Source organism: Xyrauchen texanus, chromosome 50, assembly GCF_025860055.1.
Source record: "Xyrauchen texanus isolate HMW12.3.18 chromosome 50, RBS_HiC_50CHRs, whole genome shotgun sequence".
Taxonomy (NCBI): domain Eukaryota; kingdom Metazoa; phylum Chordata; class Actinopteri; order Cypriniformes; family Catostomidae; genus Xyrauchen; species Xyrauchen texanus.
Window position 1 is genome coordinate 15,531,388 of NC_068325.1, and position 20,130 is coordinate 15,551,517.

A 20,130-nucleotide genomic window follows, 5' to 3' on the forward strand; every position below is an offset into this window, starting at 1 on the left:
AGTAAATATTGCATAAAATAAGTGTTTGGTTTACTTTTGAAATTTCGTGTATATCTGATTTGCGGTTTTAAATTGTATTGTTTATTGGCATTTATATCAGCCATCATGTTTTCTTGGTATCTGGATTGGCATCAGCCACTGAAAAATCGGTCAACCACTAGCTATTTCTATGCTATATTGGTTATACGAAAGCCAAGTTTAATTATTGATGTATTTGCATTAAATTGCATAATGAAGTGTTTTTTTTGTCATTAACTTGCAATGTAATACATTTATGTCTGTCTTTTCAGTCTTTTACACTGACCAGAAAGAGGATTGTGCACTACACCAACTTTGACCAGCGCAAAAGGGCTAATGCCGCTGTGCTCATCGGTGCCTATGCTGTGAGTATCCCGTCCCCCTCTTGTTGGCGACTTCTGTTTCTCTTTCCATCTTTGTCACTGGACAAGTGTGTCAATTACTTTTGCTGGCCTTGAGGGATCACACCCAGAGCAATCTGTCATGGCTCTGCAAATTATCTGCTCAGATCTTCTTTCTATGCATCAGCATAAAAAAAACAACAAACCTCCCACTCCACACTCATATTCACTGGTGTCACGTCCCGTCACATCAACAACAACTTCATATATGTGTTTGTGTGGATACTTTGTCAGACGAAGTCTTGTCAGATGTCTGCCAGTGTCCTCATTCCAGCCTCCCCCTCAGAAAGAGCAACAGACTGATGACTGACCGAAACATACCCCGCGATGAGGCGGCACAATAACCCCGTCTTTGACTTGCACGCATGCCAGTTTGTCCTGTTCCACTGCATTTAAAAAAGGTTGGGAAACACTGATCTAACCAGCCTCTGCCATTACGTTGCTCACTTCAACATGAGTAATGCCAGCCTGCCTCCTGATTGCGCTGTTGGACATCTCTAGGCTTCCTGTTCCTGGTGCTTTAAAGCTTGGGCAGATGTATTGCTCAGATGGTACTGTTGGCACACCATGCTGTGTTAAAGGCACACATGGCAGCTGTAATGTGGGTCAGCCAAGGTACCTTTCTGATAAGCCCTTACTTCAAATGACTGCCCAAATTCTCAGATGTTTAAGGGGTCATGTCACCAATTTTTTAATAATATTCTTTACCTGGTCTGCAAATATTGAAATCCTCTTTTTAAAATCATGCACCCATTTTGACTTTATTTGTGCAGAATTTTATTCTCATTGACAAAACAGACACGGTCTCACACAGTGAGATAAGCTTAGGGAGAAAAGCTGCTGTCCTCATAAATACTAATGAGTTCTAAATGGAAACACCGAGAGGAAGTGGTATATGAGATGCTTCTCTGGTGTCCTTCAAAGAAGCCATTGTTAATTTGTTTCTGCCAGAGTCCCGCTCTTAAATGGGCAGGAGAGATCCAGATTTGAATTGAAATGTTAGGGAACTAAAAGTGGTAGTAGTGCTTTCCAATATCAGGATCCTTTTTTCCGTGATCTTGGGCCACTTTTTGTTTTTCTGCAATTATCTGATGTTCCCTTGCTTTCTCTTGGCTTGTTCTATGATGAATTATAATCTGGCTTTCTGCATAATCTGACTCTGGTGTGCTGTGATGCAATGGCTTCATGCCATCATAAATCCTTTTATTGGATGTTTGTAGCTAAGACTCATCACCTCGCCATTTCTGGATGTTTTTTTTGATCCTCACTCATAAAATCTATACCCGTTTATTATGAAATACTCCTGACTTCATAAACAATCAACCTACGCACTGTCATAATTATCCAATCAGTGAGGCACTGATTCAGTAACCGTTCTGATGGATTCAGCAGGAGACTCATGCTACTCTCCGCGATCTATGCACAACTTGCCACACGCCCCATTGAGAGCGAGAATCTCTAATCGCGACAATGAGGAGCTTACCCCATGTGACTCTACTCTAACTAGCAACTGGGCCAATTTGATTGCTTAGGAGACCTGGCTGGAGTCACTCAGCACGCCCTGGATTCGAACTTGCGACTCCAGGGGTGGTAGTCAGAGTCAATACTCGCTGAGCAACCCAGGCCCCAAAAATAACTTACAAATTTTAAAATCACATCTCTAGGCACCTGTGTCTTGTTCTATCCGTTGTGCTGCATCTAGTCTTTCACCGCAAAACACGGCCGTAAACAATTTACGTTTGTTTACAAGATGAACGGAAATGCGTGTTTAACATGATTTTAAAAATCACATACTAACCTTTCTGTGTAGTGTTATAGCCAATTTTACTACTTCATTGCCATGACAATGTAACATCGTAAACCCTAAAACGACCATAAAAAGAAAATGTAAACCACTTTAGAGCTCAAATAACACAAGTTTTATCAAATTGTTAGCTTCTCATTTCTGCCTTAAACCATCAAAACCAGTGCCTCACTGTAACCTCGATTTTTGCTTTTAATAAAGAAAAGTAGGGATGGGTCTAAATAATTTTTTGTGGTTATTAACACTATACCACAAATGCTGTTAATTGAGCTTATCTTATTGAACCTGTAATATTCCTTAAAGACTTAAAATAGGAAGTTTCTGTCATACAGCCCCAGTTTACACACTTGCGATATGTATATTTATGATTTGTAATTATCCTTCAAAGACCCTTCAAATTGAGATGTTCCTTCGCAAAGTCCTCCACTGCAGTCTACTAGGACTGTTCACATTTAACCTGTATGGCTAAATTTAGCATGAACCTTGATCCTGCTCTTAATTTGACTGTCTGAAATGGGAACTCAATTTAGCTACCTTCAAAAACCAAACCTTTGGAGACTACCATGAGATTGAGTATTCCCATATATAAATCCAATACTGTTCTCAATCATCTCCAACAATGAGATTCCAAACTGGATACATGATCTTTTTTGTGGAGTTCTGCACGCACAGATTTCTTGTGGCCCTGCCCATCACTTCACACATCGGCGTGCTCTCAGCTTAATGTGTTTATCTTTAAGTGGATCTTCTAAAAGTAGGTTTTTATCGATCCACGCTTGTGTGGGACTACAGCAGATGTTTGCTGCTGATCTATCCTGCATCAGACAACCCAGTTTTATCATGTGAAGGAGATTATTTGTGCTGGTGGAACAGCTGGGCCAGAAGATTCCACTGTTTTTCTGGGTCACATGGGACAGTAGGGCAAAACACAAACAAAACAAGCGCTGACCCTTCACATGGGATGGAACTTAATCTGCAGAACTGTTCAGCTTATTGTTCACTTGTTCTATATTTTATGAGCTCATGCCTTCATAAACAAGGTCAATTGACCTTTCCGTCCAAGCACTTCACCAACCACAATCTTTATGAAGTCTGTTTGAAAAGGGCTGTTTAGACAAACAGCTCCTCAAGGTGAATCAAATAAAATATATCAGGGTTTACCCCAAAATCTAAAGAGAGAACTATTTAGCATAAAGAAAATAAAGCATAAAGCAAATGTAGCATTAGCGTAATTAATTATGGTAACCCAACCCATAGCCTAATCCCTAACACTACCCCTACTCCTTAACCTACCTATACCTCAACCTCAGTAGGCCCAAATATGAATCTGCAAAACAACAAATAGCAATTGTATTATATGTATTTTAATGCTAGGACATAGTAGTTTAAGTCCCCCAAATAAAGTGGGACCAATATAATTGATTATACATTTGTTTTGGGGTGAAATGTGACGCTTTGTATGGTTTATCCTTAAAATCGACTTTTTCAATCTGTTTTCATGAGATCTTAAGGCCAAGGTATATTTCGGTTTTCCGTGCACCAATACGTCTCGTGCACATTTCTTTTGAGGCACATTTCGCCATCCGCACCATACACTTGGTTTCTTATCCTTGTTGTGTTGTAGCACTGCCATGCTGTATTCTGACATCAAGCTGTTGAAATGTTAAAGGAGGGAGCAGAGTCCCTATTATAGAGTTCTGTCTTTTTGTGATGTCATTGAGAGGGATTGGCACGGCTGAACAGAATAGATGACCACTGTGCCGTGACAAGTTGTCCCAACTTGAGAAAGGCCCCATTGTGCTGAGCCACAGTGTCTCATCTGTGTGACACATTCTGCGATAACATCACTTTCATGAGAGTTTGTTTGTTGGTGAAAGAGGCACATAGACAACAAAATGGGTTTAATAGAAGGTTGGGAAGTTCTGATGTCTGATTCATGAACAGTTGTTCCTTTTACCATGGTTCATTCAAACAGATTCACAGAAAGTTGCCCAGCTACAAGAGAGAACTTTTGGATACACAATTGTATATTGGAAACTAGGGATGTGCGATATGACCAAAATCTTATATCATTATACTAAAGTTTATTTCTGGAAAATCAATAAAAATTGCTTCTATATAAAACCATATTGTAACCATATTTTTGGCTAATCCAGTCAGTTAATTAAATACTTTATAAATGAAAACGACTTCCTTTTTTATAATAGGCCCTTTGCCACCTACAGTCCCTGTTACTAATGGCACTTTTCCATTGCACGTTTCTGTTCGACTCGACTCACTTTACATTTCTGAGCTTGCTTTTCCACTGCAGTTTAGTGCAGCCTCAACATGGGTGGAATTATAGGCTGATCGTCATAAATAGTTGTCGCCCTCATCCAGCTCTCGTTGGATCCTCCCCATGGCTACTAACGAGAGGAACGTCTACACCTTATTGACCACAGCATGGTTTTGTGCTCAGCCATTTATTTTTACAATTCAAAATTCACGTGAACAAATGATACTGCTGTTGCTTTAAAACTAGCGGGTTGATGTACCGTGTCACAAATCTAGTGACGATTCTCTCTGACCAATCAGTGATCTGCAGGGTTTTGACATCACATGTAGTGTCGGCTCGCTTGGAACCTCGACCGAGGTTGTACTAAAAAAGGTACCAGGTATTATCCACAGTGGAAAACCCCCAAAAATCAAGTCGAATTGTTCCGTACAGTGGAAAAGCCCCATATGTTACCTTAGAAACTTTCTAGAGGAGAACTCTTTTTGGCACTTCTAATTTGGATACCCGATTCCCAATGCGCTCTAAGTCTTCATGGTGGTGTATTGACTCGCCTCAATCCGGATGGTGGAGGATGAATCCGCGCGTCTTATCACGTGACTTGTTGAGCACGTTACCACAGAGACATAGGACGTGTGGAGGCTTCGCTATTCTCTGCGACATCCACGCACAACACTTGGGAGCACGTGCGACACTCGCATATGAAACGGATGCATATGAGAAGCATCTTTAGTCTTTATGAATTGCCAAACGCAAGATGGATTTCATAAAATTTGCTGAATTTATTTGAAACTTTCAAATCTGGAAAAACCTGTGCATGTCTCTTTAAATCTAATCTCACGCGAAGCCCTGCCCACTGATAAATATGCACAAGCCGCACACCTGGATATTTATATATCGCGAGACAGCAAATGCTAGGGCTGGGTGTCGATACAGATTTCCCATTTTCATTTTTCATTTAGCTAAAATGATTCTTCCTTCCTAATGATAAGAGGAAAAGTGTTAGTCTATATGTATAAATCAAAATAGACTCTATGCACTTCCTTAATACATACTCAATGAATGTTTCACTTAAGTGCATTATATATAGATTACAGAAGTACAGTTGGTCGTGAATGTAGTTTTATATTGTCTTTGTTTCTTTACTTGGTAAAATATTCTTCTTCCAGCTCAATGCTGGGTACTGCTTTGGTTGTTAACTTATATAATTTCCCATCTCTCTTGTTTCTTCCTCAGGTAATTTACCTAAAGAAAACACCAGAGGAAGCCTACAGAGCCCTTATCTCTGGCTCCAATGCCTCATATCTCCCCTTCAGGTAAGATGCCTTCATTCAAGTGTAGTTCTCCTGCCCTGTTTGTGTCAGCCATCTGAGCTGGGTTGTGACGAGCATTGATATTTAAAGTGGAATAATAACCACCACCTTATTCCATGATGAACCTGAAATAATTCCTACACACACACACACATTAATACTCCAGCTGCATTATTTTTTCCATCTCTCTCTTTTTTGACTCACAAAAAGCATAATTGGGTTACGCTATGCCAACGAGCTGTTCTTTTTAAAAAAAATAAAATTATAACTTGGCTAGAATACAGTATATTTTGCCTCATTTCTCCCACTTACCTCTCTCTGCCTCGCTTGCTACACGCTTCGCTGAAATCAGATTTAGCACAGTATGAAATATCGTCTACTGTTTTGGCTCAGAGGGTTTTGTAATGCAATTGCACTACATTTGCCAGCTAAATAAACCAGGAAATGGGAAAAATGCAAGCCTATTTTTTTTCAAGCCGTGAATATATTCAATCCTGGTGTCAACAATCGTCTCGCATCTGTATCGTAATGCTCAAAATTGCTGCAGGTTTAGCAGGGCTCAACAGTCGGTACATTTACATGCACAGTTATAATGAAGCTACAGCAGGTTTTTGCTTGGTCAAACTGGAGAATTCAGCTCTGTCCAAATTTCTGAATATTTGAAGGACGGACGTAAATAAATTGTCATATGTTATTTCATTATTAGTAAATCTCTCACACTGGCCCAGGCCATCCATATCGTTGAGCCCTAGTTAGATATCCTACTTCTACCAATCGGCATCTCAGCACTTTAATTTGGGATTACAAAGTACAGCTGGGTCAGCGCACTGATGTAATCCCAAGCCTGTTAAACTGTATTTGGAACTCTGTTCCAAATTGTCGCAAAGGATACAGTGATAAACCTTTTATGCTGTGTGCCATATTTAAGGCCAAGTGCCCTTGCAAAGCTAACATTTGTAGAGCAGGAAAATCAGCTTGTAGCAAGTTCTGGACTTAGAGCAGCTGATGTGTAGTTGTAGCCTGCTCTGATTTGTGAATGGGGCAAAGTGAAGATTTCATTTAGTGAATGGGTATTCTTGTTGGCATTATAAAAGTGAGTGTAAAAGCTGTTTTATTAGAAGTCGCCAGTGTTGGTTTTGAACCAAGTGGCTTTTGTTTAGCCTAATTGGTGTGTTGCCAAACAGCACAATTGTGATAACATAAGGATAATGGGGAGGGTTGCCATGTGTAATTTGAGAAAGGCAAAATAGTCTTAATTCAAATCAATTATCGGTCTCTACCGTTCACAAAGTGTTCCAAAGTATTCCTTCAAATACCATGGTTTCTGCTTCTATGGTGAATTTTCTCTTTCCAGCCAACTACTGTCATGGTGCATCAATAGTATTAGGAGAATATTGCTAAGGAAGTAAGTCAATATACACTCACTGACCGGTACACCTACTTATTCATGTGATTATCTTATCAGCCAATCATGTAGCAGCAGTGCAATGCATAAAATCAAGCAGATATGTTTCAGGAGCTTCAGTTAATTTTAAAGTGATTTAGATCGTGGCGTGATTGTTGGTGCCATACTGTCTGGTTTGAGTATTTCTGTAACCGTTGATATCCTGGATTTTCATGCACAACAGTCTCTAGAGTTTACTCAGAGTGGTTCCAAAAGCAAAAAACATTCAGTAAGCGGCAGTTCTGCGGACGGAAACGCCTTGTTAAATTTGTGAGGTCAACGGAGAATGGCCAGACTGGTTTGAGCTGACAGAAAGGCTACTGTAAATTTGATAACCACTCTCTACAATTATAGTGAGCAGAATAGCATCTAAGAATGCACAACACATCGAACCTTGAGGTGGATGGGCTACAACAGTAGAAGACCATGTCAGGCACTTTATTAGGACCATAGTGTTCCTAATAAAGTACTCTGTGAGTGTTTTTTTACTTACCTGATCAACAACATGTACAGTTAAATGGCAAACACTTTTGAAGGTAACACTATCGCCGCTTTGAGTACTAAAGCCACCTTTAGGTTTTTTGCTGCCACAGTAGCGCATGAATGCACGTAAAGCATGTTCAAAAAGACTGTGAGTTGGCAGTGTGTTGGCCATGCAACTCAATTCTGCCTAGGCGTTCTTTTGTAAATTTGCTTATGGCCTTAATAAGGACATCATTTTCAAGCTTCAGTCATATAATGGATCTTATGAAGATTAATGGAAGTGTGTCCAGACTCATCCACAGCATGACCGGAAAAACAGAATCATAGTAAGACTGTGTGAAATTATGTCAGTGTGACTGTTGTTCTGTTCCCCAGCAACCCAGCTCACCCACAGCTCAAAGACCCACGCTCCCCTGCTGTTTCTCAAAATGACTAGAAATTCCCATGGAGATATTAGTGGCATCTCATAAAGCTTTGTACCTCCTTTCATTACCAACATGGAGTATTTCATTACCATGTAGTTAGTATTCTGGATGAGTTGAGCCTTATGGCTGTGTGTCCCTACCACATGTGACTTGACCCCTCAACTCTGTCCTCCCCATTCACTGATCCAGAAACACAAGTACTAAAAGTTCAGCTTGGCCAAGCACATAGCTACAGATTCTGGTGTGCATGCACTTGGGACGTAGGAGATGAAGAATGATGGAGTGACTGGTGGCCCCCTCAAATTTAAATGTTCATTGTTAAAGTGGACTGGCTTTGGCTGAGGAATGGAGCTAGATTCATAAGCCATATACAATGGACAGTGAAGAGGCCTTCATTTTCTGATTCCATGTTTTTGGATTTCCAGTCCAACACTGCTTTTAGCCGAGGTCTTATAAATTAATGAACGGGTCATATATCCGTGCATTCACTGATGGGCATATGCAAATTCTGTAATGTGCTTAATTTAAGTGCTTGTGGTATACAGTAGATTAGCTCTGCCCTTTAAACTGTTTGGATGCATCAGTCAGTGTTAACAGGGAGCTGCTTATTTGTTTTTTCAGAGCCGTACTTTTTACAAAAGACCAAAATACCCTTGGACATTCTATTCATTGAGTAGGTTTACAAGCAAAGCTGATTACTATCAAAAATCAGCTTATTAAAAAAATAATCATTTCTGGTGCTTGACAGCCCCTGGTCCCCATCCACTTTATTGGTATAGAAAAAGATCTGCTTATTCTGCTCAATAACTCTTTTTGTGTTTCACGGAAACAGTTATATGGGTTTGGAAAGACATGGTTGAGTAAATTGTTATTTGTGGGTGAGCTATCCCTTTAATAAACAACCAAAGCTCATGCATCTTTCCTGAAGTAAACAGCTGGTGAAACCATTCATTGTGTACGAAGTCCTGCGGTACGTTTTCTAGTCATGCCTCTTATGGCTCTTCGCCCACTCTGTTTGCCATCCCATCCATCTTGAAGGTTAATTGGGCCCTTGTTTCTCCACAAAGATGCCGTTGTTAATGATGGGGTAGCTGCGCGCAGAAAGAAAAGCGCTTTGTAAGTGCTCCCCCCACTTGGCAGCTGTAGCCATGGCACTTGTAGAGACAAACAGGGCAATGCAGTTATGTAATCCTCCGCAATTGGTTAATTCCAAAAGTAAATAGAGTTGTGTTGTTTATGGGAAGGCATGAATGAGCCATGCCATCCGATAAAAAAAGCTCTGTGTGAGAATGACTCATGTTTAAGTTTGTCACTAAAGGAAGCTGTTACAAATAAATGTTTTAGAGAAGCTTTAAGGAATTGATTGTTTACCAAAAATTACACTTTTATACCATCGACCTTACCTTGGCTGTTCCACTTCTGTCCTGAACAAATCTCAATTGTGTCAGGGTGGGCCCACATTCAGGTAAAATGGTAAAAAAAAATTATGTTTTGATCCATCTGGCCACATCGTCTGCTTCTAGGTCGAAGAGCAGAGCATTTTCCCCACACATAGAAACATCCATAACCAACAAGTTTCCACCCAATAATGGAATGCACAACATGACTAGAACTTGTCTTCAAGCAATATATATTTTTTGGACTACATGCTAGTAACCTGAAAGATCAGATGGTTTGATAGCAGTGAAATTTCCATTCAAGTGAACTGGTATGGTTTCATTACTCGACAGAAGTTTGACGATGCTCTAGTGTCCTGGATGAAGAGCTTTAATCTGTGGTGGAAGATTCAGGCCTTGCTGACCTCTTATGTAAGAATGGGGAAGAATCTTTCTCTGTCTGCCCAAAATATTTGGCAATCCCAAGAGGAAAGCACTGGCAGTCTTTCAGAGGACATGATTGACATGTCCTGCTATTCCCTGAAAGGGCAGATCTCGGAACAGTTTTATTTCCATCCCTGTAAATCGACCTTGCTGTCAGTGTGTACAGAGAAGGGATGGTATCAGCAAGGACTTGGCAATATGATATTGTATTGATACTTGAGTTTTGATAATGATAATGTTATGATAATATTGTGATTCTTCGTGTGTTGCTACTCAAAACTGATATATTGTGATCTTTCACTTACACGTTACTTTTGTTTTTGTGCAAAAGGGCTGGACTTCCATATGTACTTCATGATAGAGCCTTAGAAGTTGTGTAAGGGGATAGCTTGCAACTCATGAATCTCTTATGCAGTATAGTTGTAAAGCCCAACGTATACTTCGGGTTTGATTCAAACGCTTGGCGTCTGCGTACAGTCGAACACAAGCAAATTAATGTATACTTAATTTGACTGTGCTCGCATACACAGGCATGGAGCATGCACGCTACGACTGCTATAAGAGACTGGGCTATTTCTACTAGACTTTTAGACACATAAAGATGTCTTTTATATTCCTTCAGACTCGAGTTATACTAATGCAGGTATTTCCTGACCTCCTTACACATTCACTATTGTGGTTTCCAGATTCATCTCCTGTTACATCTTCTTCTAGCGCTTCTTCATGAACGCAATGGCTCAAATGCGAGTGTTGCCACCTTGTGAACCCACTAATTGGTGCAAATAATTCCAGGTGCATGCGCATTCTGTGGGTTCAAAGACATTCGTTTAGAAAATCAGGCTGCGCTCGTTGACAAAATTTGCTAATGACAAAATTTGCATCAAGTGTCCTTCAGACCGAAGTATACTTTGGGCTTAAAGACGATCAGTATGGACATCCTTAAAATTGAAACACCCACACTTTTCTCCCAAAAATATTAATGTTAAAAAGGTTACTAATATTGTTTCTTGGTGTTAGAACATCAGTATAATAAGTCAATTTACATACACACCAATACCTTGATAACTACCAAAAATAAACTTATTCAAAAATTGTGACAATGCAAGAAAACTGCATTTTCGTGAGAATTGAAATTATCAGGTTTTTCTATGATTTTGACGTCAGATTGTACACCGGAATGTGCACGCCATTTGAGCATGTTGAACAAGCAGGTAAGAATGCAGATTATGGTGTTTACATGTACACGGAATTGGAGTAATGGGCCAAAATCTACATGTGCCGATCAGTTTGTGCTTACACTGCTATGACTTTACCTTGATAAAGTGACCATTTAAGGCATTTACTTGACTTTTCTCATTGTTAGCCCATTAAGCATTATTTGCGTAAGATTGTGCATTAAAAGTGCTCAGTATTGTGAGGTAAAGTATCGCAATACCTTTAGATTGCGTTGTTGTTTTTTTTTTTTATAGTTCTTTGTGCCTCACTGAGGAGCTCCACACTCAGTCCCATATGAGCAAGGATGGGTTTCATTTCTGAGATGGGCTTTACTGTTTTTCTGTCTAGTTTCACTACTGCATGCCAAATTTTGTCCAGTGAACTCATGTATTCTTTTCCCATTCGATCATTGGCACATACGTCATCAAGGCCTTGTGTACAATTATCTCCTATCTGTTTTTCCACTAGTGCTGAGGTCGAATAAGGGAACCCAAGTGCAATTCCTCCCATGGGCTTTGAGGCTTTAGTTTCCCTGTCATTTTATCATATAGGCTTTAGGTCTGCTAAGCCGCATTAGTCTTGCCAAGTAGTAGTGCACCCAAAAGGCTTTTAGACTTATTAAATCATATTTGAATCATGAAGTCACCCAGCCCACTAAATCTCTGAAGATCTTTGACCCTTTATGATTACAGAAGCCATTGCCCTGGCCCTAAATCTGTATCTGCCAAACAAATCAGTTCTGTGGTGGTGGTTACATAACGGTACTAACGTGTGGTTTTGGCATCCGAAAGCTTGTTTTGCTTTGCTCCTCTTCAGTGTTCGCCCGGGACACACCCAGTGCTTAACAACTCTGCTTACCGCAGTGTGACGAGGAGGGCGTGGCCGGGCTGTGAGAATGCACACTTGGTGCCGAGTTGCCCGAATCAGCAAGAGAGAGAGATAAGGAGATACCAGAGTGAGAGATACACGTGTCCTCATGGCCTGGCCACGCCCTCCCCCTCTTCACACGCAGCCTTTTAAACCAAGCCTTTGACAATTAAGAAAATGTTTTATACGCGAATGCTGTGACCAGCCCTCTCTAATACCTTCTTAGTTGGAGACACTTAATTATTTAGTCAGTTGTTTAGGTGGAGATCTTTAACCAGCATAAATCTTTGTTAAAGGGATAGTTCACCAAAAATAAGAATTGTCATCATTTACCCATAGGACATTCTTTCTTCTCTCTTTGGTTAAAAGTTCTTGGCTGAAAACAAAAAGGTTGTAGGTTTGAACCACATAAGGGACAATGTAGGAACTACACTTGACCTTGAATTACTCAATTGAGGACTGCCCCTGCAATAAGTGTACTGCAAGTTACTTTTGAATAAAAAACATCTACTAAACACACATTGATAAATTAGAAATGGACAAAATGGGGCTGTTTTCATAGCTGCTGGCCTCCAAAAACGGAGGTGAGACATTACGTAACCCAGAGGATGTTGGTCTATAATTGTTTCTGGTGAGCCTCTGTGTTTCCGCAGCTGAATCGATTGGCTCAACATTTCTCACTGCTGCCTGAATGAAGATTAATGAGTATCTCACCAGTAGGAAAGACTCCAACTGTTACTTCAAAGATCTCTTAAATCCTGCTGTCGGTATATGGAACTGACAATTGAGTGAACAAAAGAAGAATTCCTCAACAAAGCACCAATGGAAACTTAGCCACTCTTTTGACTTTGTCATCGAAGTGATGCAAGGGTGCTTGTTTATTCATTGTTGTAGTGGTTAATAGTTTTAAACCGCAACCGACAGGTGCATTAAGTGATTCCTGAGAAACACTGTTGATATTCGAATTCAACTGCCAAAACAAACACACCCCCTCCCTTCAGTGCTCCTTTGGAAGCTCCGCCCCCCCCAAATCCATGCACTCGAGATGGTTTTACGCACCCCAGCTCCAGACACTCACAACTCTCCTGCTACTTAATCTAACATCACAACAACATCATATAAAATGTATGTTACCCACCTATCTAGAAGAAATAGAGCAATTTCTGCTTCCATCTTCAAGCCTTTTACCTCTCGGAGGTCTCTCCACCACTGAAAAGCCTCGCCGATGTTGATCCTACTTTTTTTAATTTATATTCATTTGACTTTTTCCTCTTGGTCCGTTTCTAAGCCATTTGTCCTTGGAGTTTAGAAAGTGTGCATCAGCCAGATTTGCCCTTGTTCTTCTAATTAATTTCCCTCTCACTCTGCCCCCACCCCCCATCCTGTGCACGCGCAAGCACCACCCCATGTTGCAGATTGGCTGGAGTAGTGTTGTGTGGATTGATCCGATCCACTTTGCTTTTGCCCCATTTACAGAGCCAGGGCTGTGTATAAATACCAGATTTTTTTTTTCAGCCCACAGTGTGGACAGCTAGCAGACTGTGAGGAGATATTTGCAGAATTTGACAAAGTTAATTGGATAATATTTTTTCCTCCATTAAAAAAATGTTGAACTCCTAAAGACATTAATTGAATTTTGCAATATATGTAGGAAATCATGAACACTCACATTAAAATGAAGACTCCAGTCATATCATTAACCTTATAAAAGCTGTTCTGTTCTACATGGAGAGGGTCCACACATGGGGGCTACCATTTTATAATCAAAAGACCAGTTGAATAGTACTCATTTAATCTGAGTAACCGCCCTGTTATTTGACACTTTCACTCATTGATTGATGTAATCATGGCTGGCTGTGAATACTACATTTCTACAAAATGTAGTGAAAACTATTGATTTTAAATTTTGTAGTGAAAACTATTGATTTTAAATTTTGTAGTGAAAACTATTGATTTTAAATTTTGCTGCATCCAAGCCACTAGGTGTCACTGTAAGTCCAAGATGACATAGACGAACGTTAATGACTGCACCTTTTAACTATGCAAAAATGTACTGTAGCTTAATTATAACTGCACATGCAAACATATTGTACAACGTACTACGAGTGTTTACACTTTTTGGGGAAATCAACGTACAGATGGTTTACCTAAAGTTGTCTCTGCACACCAAGTTTGAATTTATGTTTTTATCAAATTAGGCTACACACATCCGTTTTAAAGAAACTTTAACTTAAAGCAGTGTGCCAATACACAACACCTCCATGCCCTCCTGTGGGTGTTGGAAATGCTTGTGTGAATACGTGTTGTTGATATGGATGAACAAGAGTCTTGTACCTTCCATTGAGGCGCACGAGAGACTGACAAAAAGATCCCAGTAGAACACTGGCCCACTTTTTATACAATCCAGCCTGCATCATAAACAGCCAGTTAAGCACAAGCATAATGCAAAACTTCAAGCTGGCACAAAGGAATTTGTTCCTTGACATGCGCTAGACAAGGGTGGAATTTCTTTTAGTTTCTGAAGCATTCTAGCGATAATGTATCCATTGACCCCACTACATCATTTCGGGTACACAAATAAACCTGAATTTAACTTGCTTGTAATGGTGGTCAAATCATGTCTGTGACATATAATTCCGCCTTGACCCTTTAGATGTAACCCATCAGTCCAGTGTACACCCACATGTGCTCCCTCGACAAACGTAAGGTTTTCTTTCTTTGTGTTGTTTGGTCTTCTGTCACTCTTCCTTCACTCCCGCATGCAAACACAAAGGGCCTGACCCAGTTGCTTGTATTCTTGGCCAGGTAATGGTTTGTTCTGGATGAAAGCTGGCCACCTGAGAGCCATGGTACAAAATCAGCCTTTGTTGTTGTTACTTTAGGCATAGCAGAACTTTATAGTATTGGGTACAGGCCTGAGACCTGTGGCTTAATTGGAGGATGGTGTTTTGTTGTTTTTCTTCTTCTAGTGTTACTATACCTACATCTTTTTAATATGTCTTCTCATTTGTTTTTCAGGGATGCTTCATTTGGGAATTGCACATACAACCTGACGGTTCTCGATTGTTTGCAAGGCATTAGGAAGGTGAGATGTGCACTAAATTGAATCCCTTTGTCTATGCAGTACAAAGTCGTGTAGCAGCACAGATGGGTTAATTGTCAGTATGCACACTTTGCTGGTCTATATTGGCCAATATTATAATTTTTGTATTATTCAAACTTTGTTATTTTTTTTTTGGTGTAAAATTTGAGATTGGAGCTTTATTTTGGGCACTGTATAGATGCAAATATTGACCTTCATATTGATTATCAGCCATTACATAAAAATAAGTATCAGATGTCAATTTCTACCAAAATTTCAGTTTTTGAATTCTAGATTTGAGCTGTATTGTGGGCACTGTATAGATTTAAAATATTAGACATTGAAATTGGCTTCAATTTCAATTGAAAAGTTCTAGATTGGAGCTTTATTGTGGATATTGTACAGATGAAAAATATCAGCCATCTTATCGATTATAAGCCATAACTTAAAAATATCTATTGGATATCGATATCTGCCAAAATCCAGATGTCGTTGCATCATGCAAATGGTGAAAGCAAGTCGGTGAATTTATCATGGTCTATATAAATCAACTGCAGTCTACATTAGCATGTATTATAAGAAAATATAACATTTTAGTGTGTGTTAGTGGTCAAATATTTGAATTATTTTTTCTTCTGAATTAATTATTTAATGATTTGGTTGAACCAATTCACAAAACATGAATAAATTTGACACAATCTATAAGAAAAAATTAAGAAATTACTTAATCTTACTAATTAAGAAAGAAAAAAAAAACAACAACCCTGTTATCGGATCGGGATCTATATCGGCCAATACTGAGAGTTCAGTTATTGGAATCGGTTTGGAGATAAAAAGTGATATCGCTGAGCCTAGTAACTATTCAAATTCTTCAGTCCAAGTTATCAAACTAGCTGGCAGGTAAACAGTGCTCACGTGAGGGAGGTTATAATGCGTATCTCTGTTTGCCAGTTTCTCAGCAACCTGCTGGCGTGTGTACTGGTATCGATGTGGCTGCATTGTGGCATGCTGGAAAGACCTGTTCAGCGCAGCAAGTGTGCAATCTTGAGTACATTCCTAAAATACACTTTAAACTCTTTGGAATGACGTTTAGATCAGCACACTTCAAGAAAAATACCAACATCTATCCACATCATATTTATCCCTCCCTTACAAACCCTCAACCAATGTTGTTTCTTTAATGACCAATAGCAGTAGATTGTTTTCAAGTATACGATAACTTGCATTACGAACCGGTTATTATTTTATTTCTGCTTTTTGACAATAATAACAAAATAATCTTTTGACTACACTAAAATGACTTTTTTTTTTTTTATTATAGTACTAATATACAGTAATATTATAAATATTGTGAATATTAATTTGTATTTATTTTTCATTAATGAAGACCTTGTATTTATGCAAAGTTGTTTTGCAATCTGAAAAAATGGTCGGAAATGTATTTTCATCTTTGTTATATGCTATGTCTAAGTTTAAATTGCTTGTTTCTCACTTCAAAATCCATGGTTGTGTAAAAATTTTAATAATAATGTAAACAATACATAAAGGCGCAGATTTGCTAAACAGTTGCGCAACTACCTGCGTCTTATTCACAAACCACCCGCTATCATGTTTAGCGAGCACAATCAGCACTGAAATTGTGCTGCGTCTTCAATATTTAAATCAAGTTATTGTCATTCTTTTCCATGCAATCAAGCCTCCATTCTATGTAAATTAGGATCATTAAAGATTGCGCTTAATTCACAATTTGCCTTGCGCAGTTTACATCGCGCTATTACCGCCAAATGAAAGTAGGTGGTCAAATTAGTTGATTTTGAACATTTTCAAACGATCATTTCAGCAGTAATTAATCAAATGATGTTGAAGAGTAGTGCTGAAACGATTAGTCGACGTTATCGACAATGTCAAAATAAATTGTTCTTTACATATTTTTGTTGTCGAATAGTCATTTCATCTCATTTAATGCAACATGACATCAGTTGAAAGTCTAATGATGACATGCGAGAGCAGCATTGCCACTCGCAGCTGAATGAATAGAGGAAGAAATCGCAGCTAACAGTCCAGACGCACAACAAACTTTCCAAACAGCTTTAAAGGTGATGTAAATCGCAAATTATGAGGGGAATTATAATACAAAAATACAAAATAAGTAAATATAGAAGCAGAGTTGTCCTGGTGTGAAATAACCGTTTGCGCAAAACGAACCTGCCAGAGCGTCTAAAAGGGTAACACCACCCCGGTGTCTTAAATGCATCTTTTAAAGTTAGGTTCAGAAAAAAGGAAGCAGTTCTGTAAATAAGCAAATTTACAGCAAACCTTTCGCTGTGCAATTAGAGCCGCTTATGAGTTGTGTGAAAAACGGCAAGAGAGTTTCAAACTACTCTCATCGCGTCCGCTTGCTGCAGCTAGATTATAACATGATGGCTTGCAATGTAGTAAATCATAATATACTGTTTGTGTCACTGTGTGTATCTTATCTTGGAAATGCAGCTGTATTAAGTGATTTTTTTTTTTGTTGTTGTTGTACACCAGTCATGTACAACCTTTTAAGTTGAGGCACAAGAGCTAATGATTAATTGTTGATTAATTGACCGAATAGTCGAATAATCGTTCTAATAATCAGAATTTTTGATTATCAAAATTTTAGTTGTCATCAAGTGCACATTTTGCATGTTGAAGAGATGATCCAAGTGTCCTGGCAGGGTGTGTCACCAGTACTGTGGTCTGCGGCATCCTCTTTTGTATTGTGCTCAGAATTGGACGGCATGATGAATGTATAGTGGTGCAATGCCTATTTTGGAGGCTGTTTTTCGAGACTTATTTTGGTGGTCGAAATTATCAAACCGATTTCGTTAGAAAAATGTGAATATCTAATTCATACTGTATATACTGTGTTATGTAATAATGTCATAACGATTATTCTGTTTTTTAAATGATTATTGTTTGTTTGGATGGAAGTGGTTGTTTTCAGATTGATGTTTGTGAGCATGTATTATTCTCTGGCTCCTAATTAACAGCCTGTTTTAACAGCTCCTTAATTCTGTGACACACTGAATCTGCGTGAATGGTTCTGATGGTGTCACAAACACTGAAGCCTGTTAATGATCAAATCCCCTTTTCTGCCTCTAGCAAAACCTTCAAAGAACATTTAAAGTCCTTATTGATAACATGAGAGATTACTTTTGTAAATGTAAGGTGTGGTAGCCTAATGGTCTAAAATTTGGGATCCCACAAAAAGTAATCCTTTAATTATTAGCTAGTTTAGGGTTGTTATTTTGCATCCTGTTTGGTGCAAAGTGACTTATTGGTGGCCTTTAATAGAGTTATTGGAAATATTGTATGTATGTATTGTGTCTTATTTACCAGTAGAAAAATCTCTCAAATATAATAGATTTTGTTAGTGATAACCAAGTCGCTTATTTGTGACGTTAGAGGTACAAGATGTATGCCAACATCAAAGATGGTAGAAGGTGATACTACACTAGATGACAGTATCATTTCAATTATCATGGCAGATTCAAAACAGAATCGAGAGCTTTGGCCAAGTCATTATTATTTATTTATTGTTTTAACTGGAAATATATGATGCATCCTTTTGCGAGGGACCCGCTTCCTAAAATATAAATGCAGCTATATATTTTCATGTTTTGAGTTCCATTTGAACATTACATTTAAATTCTACATTCAGTAAATAAATTTATAAACCTTAAGAATAACAAGTTTATTTGAAGTCTATGAAATTACGACACCGCAATGGTACGTTCACATCGTACACGTCCTTGCGTCAGAAAAAGCTAGATGCAGGTCTGCGAATTGAACCTTGTATTTTTTTTCGAGATGTGTTTTTAGCAGTTGAAGTCCTTTTTAACTTCTCATGACATGCTCAAAAAACATCAGATGTGAACAATGTCAAAATCGCTAATTTTGTTTTAACAACATTCTCTCTGAAATTCCCCCGGGGGATCCTGTGGGTTCCCAGACACTACAGTACAGCTACCACCACAAAGGTGGAATGAGGTGACTGGAGATTTAGGCCATGATGGTGGTAATTAAGAGCAGCTCATCCACAATGTCCGTTGACACCGCAGAAGTGGATGTCTGCTGTAAGCTCCTCATCCAGTCAGCAGTGTAGGAGAAATGGGAAGCCAGGTTCATTCGATTTAAACATGCCCAGTACCAGACTAGAGAACAGTTACATAACCACAGCCTGGGAGAGAGCAAGAAAGTCTGCTTGCAGTATCAGGTACACACACATCTGACAGAGCGGAGTAAATGGACACGACCATCTGTTGTACATCTACATGGATCTTGGCAACACTTATCTCCCAAATATCTCCTGTTTTTGGCCTATATTTGGGTGTTTATTCAACTTAAGGCACTTTTAACCCTGTGAACTTCTTGAAAGCAAAACCCAGTTGAAACATTTTCACAGGAGATTTACGTAATTTCTTCTAAAAGTCAGAAATTCACACCACAGTAGGACTGGGTGCTATGGCCAAAAATATTATCACGGTTTTTTGTTTTTCATATCGTCCGATATCTATATTTATAAAGACATACATTTCATACAGTTAATGTGGGAGGAAAGTATTCCAAATGTTTGTTAGACCTCAAGAATGAATGTAAACATAACTTGTGTGCTACCTTTTTATTTGAAGTTCAAAAGTATACTCTGTTTGAGATTTCATTTTCCATAAGGTGTATCACCTTTTCAATAACATTTTGCCAATTTTATTGTCTTCAGCGGATTTCTGACTTTTGCTTTGTTTTTTTTTATCCGACACTGCTCAAAAAATTATAATTATGCATCAAAATCAGTGTTGTTGCTAGTCACTGACATATCCTAGGCTGTGATAGTCCAATAATTTTATGACAGTTTTTGACGCTGACTTTTTTGTCCTCTAAGGATCCGAGTAAATATTTTTTTTTTTGACTCACTAGGGTTTAATACCTGAAACATAGTCCAAGTATCGAAAATTACTCAAA

At 38.8% G+C, this 20,130-nt stretch overlaps 1 protein-coding gene across 5 annotated transcripts in view; it reads left to right on the forward strand.

The window, feature by feature from the left end:
• LOC127641227 (dual specificity protein phosphatase CDC14AB-like) overlaps positions 1-20,130 on the forward strand; it is a 56,613-nt gene that overhangs the window by 9,428 nt on the left and 27,055 nt on the right. For all 5 annotated transcript variants that reach the window (XM_052124057.1, XM_052124058.1, XM_052124056.1 and 2 more), the window contains 3 exons: positions 291-383; positions 5,732-5,811; positions 15,081-15,147. In XM_052124057.1, coding sequence (XP_051980017.1) covers positions 291-383; positions 5,732-5,811; positions 15,081-15,147 — 240 coding nt within the window. The remainder of the gene's footprint in view (positions 1-290; positions 384-5,731; positions 5,812-15,080; positions 15,148-20,130) is intronic.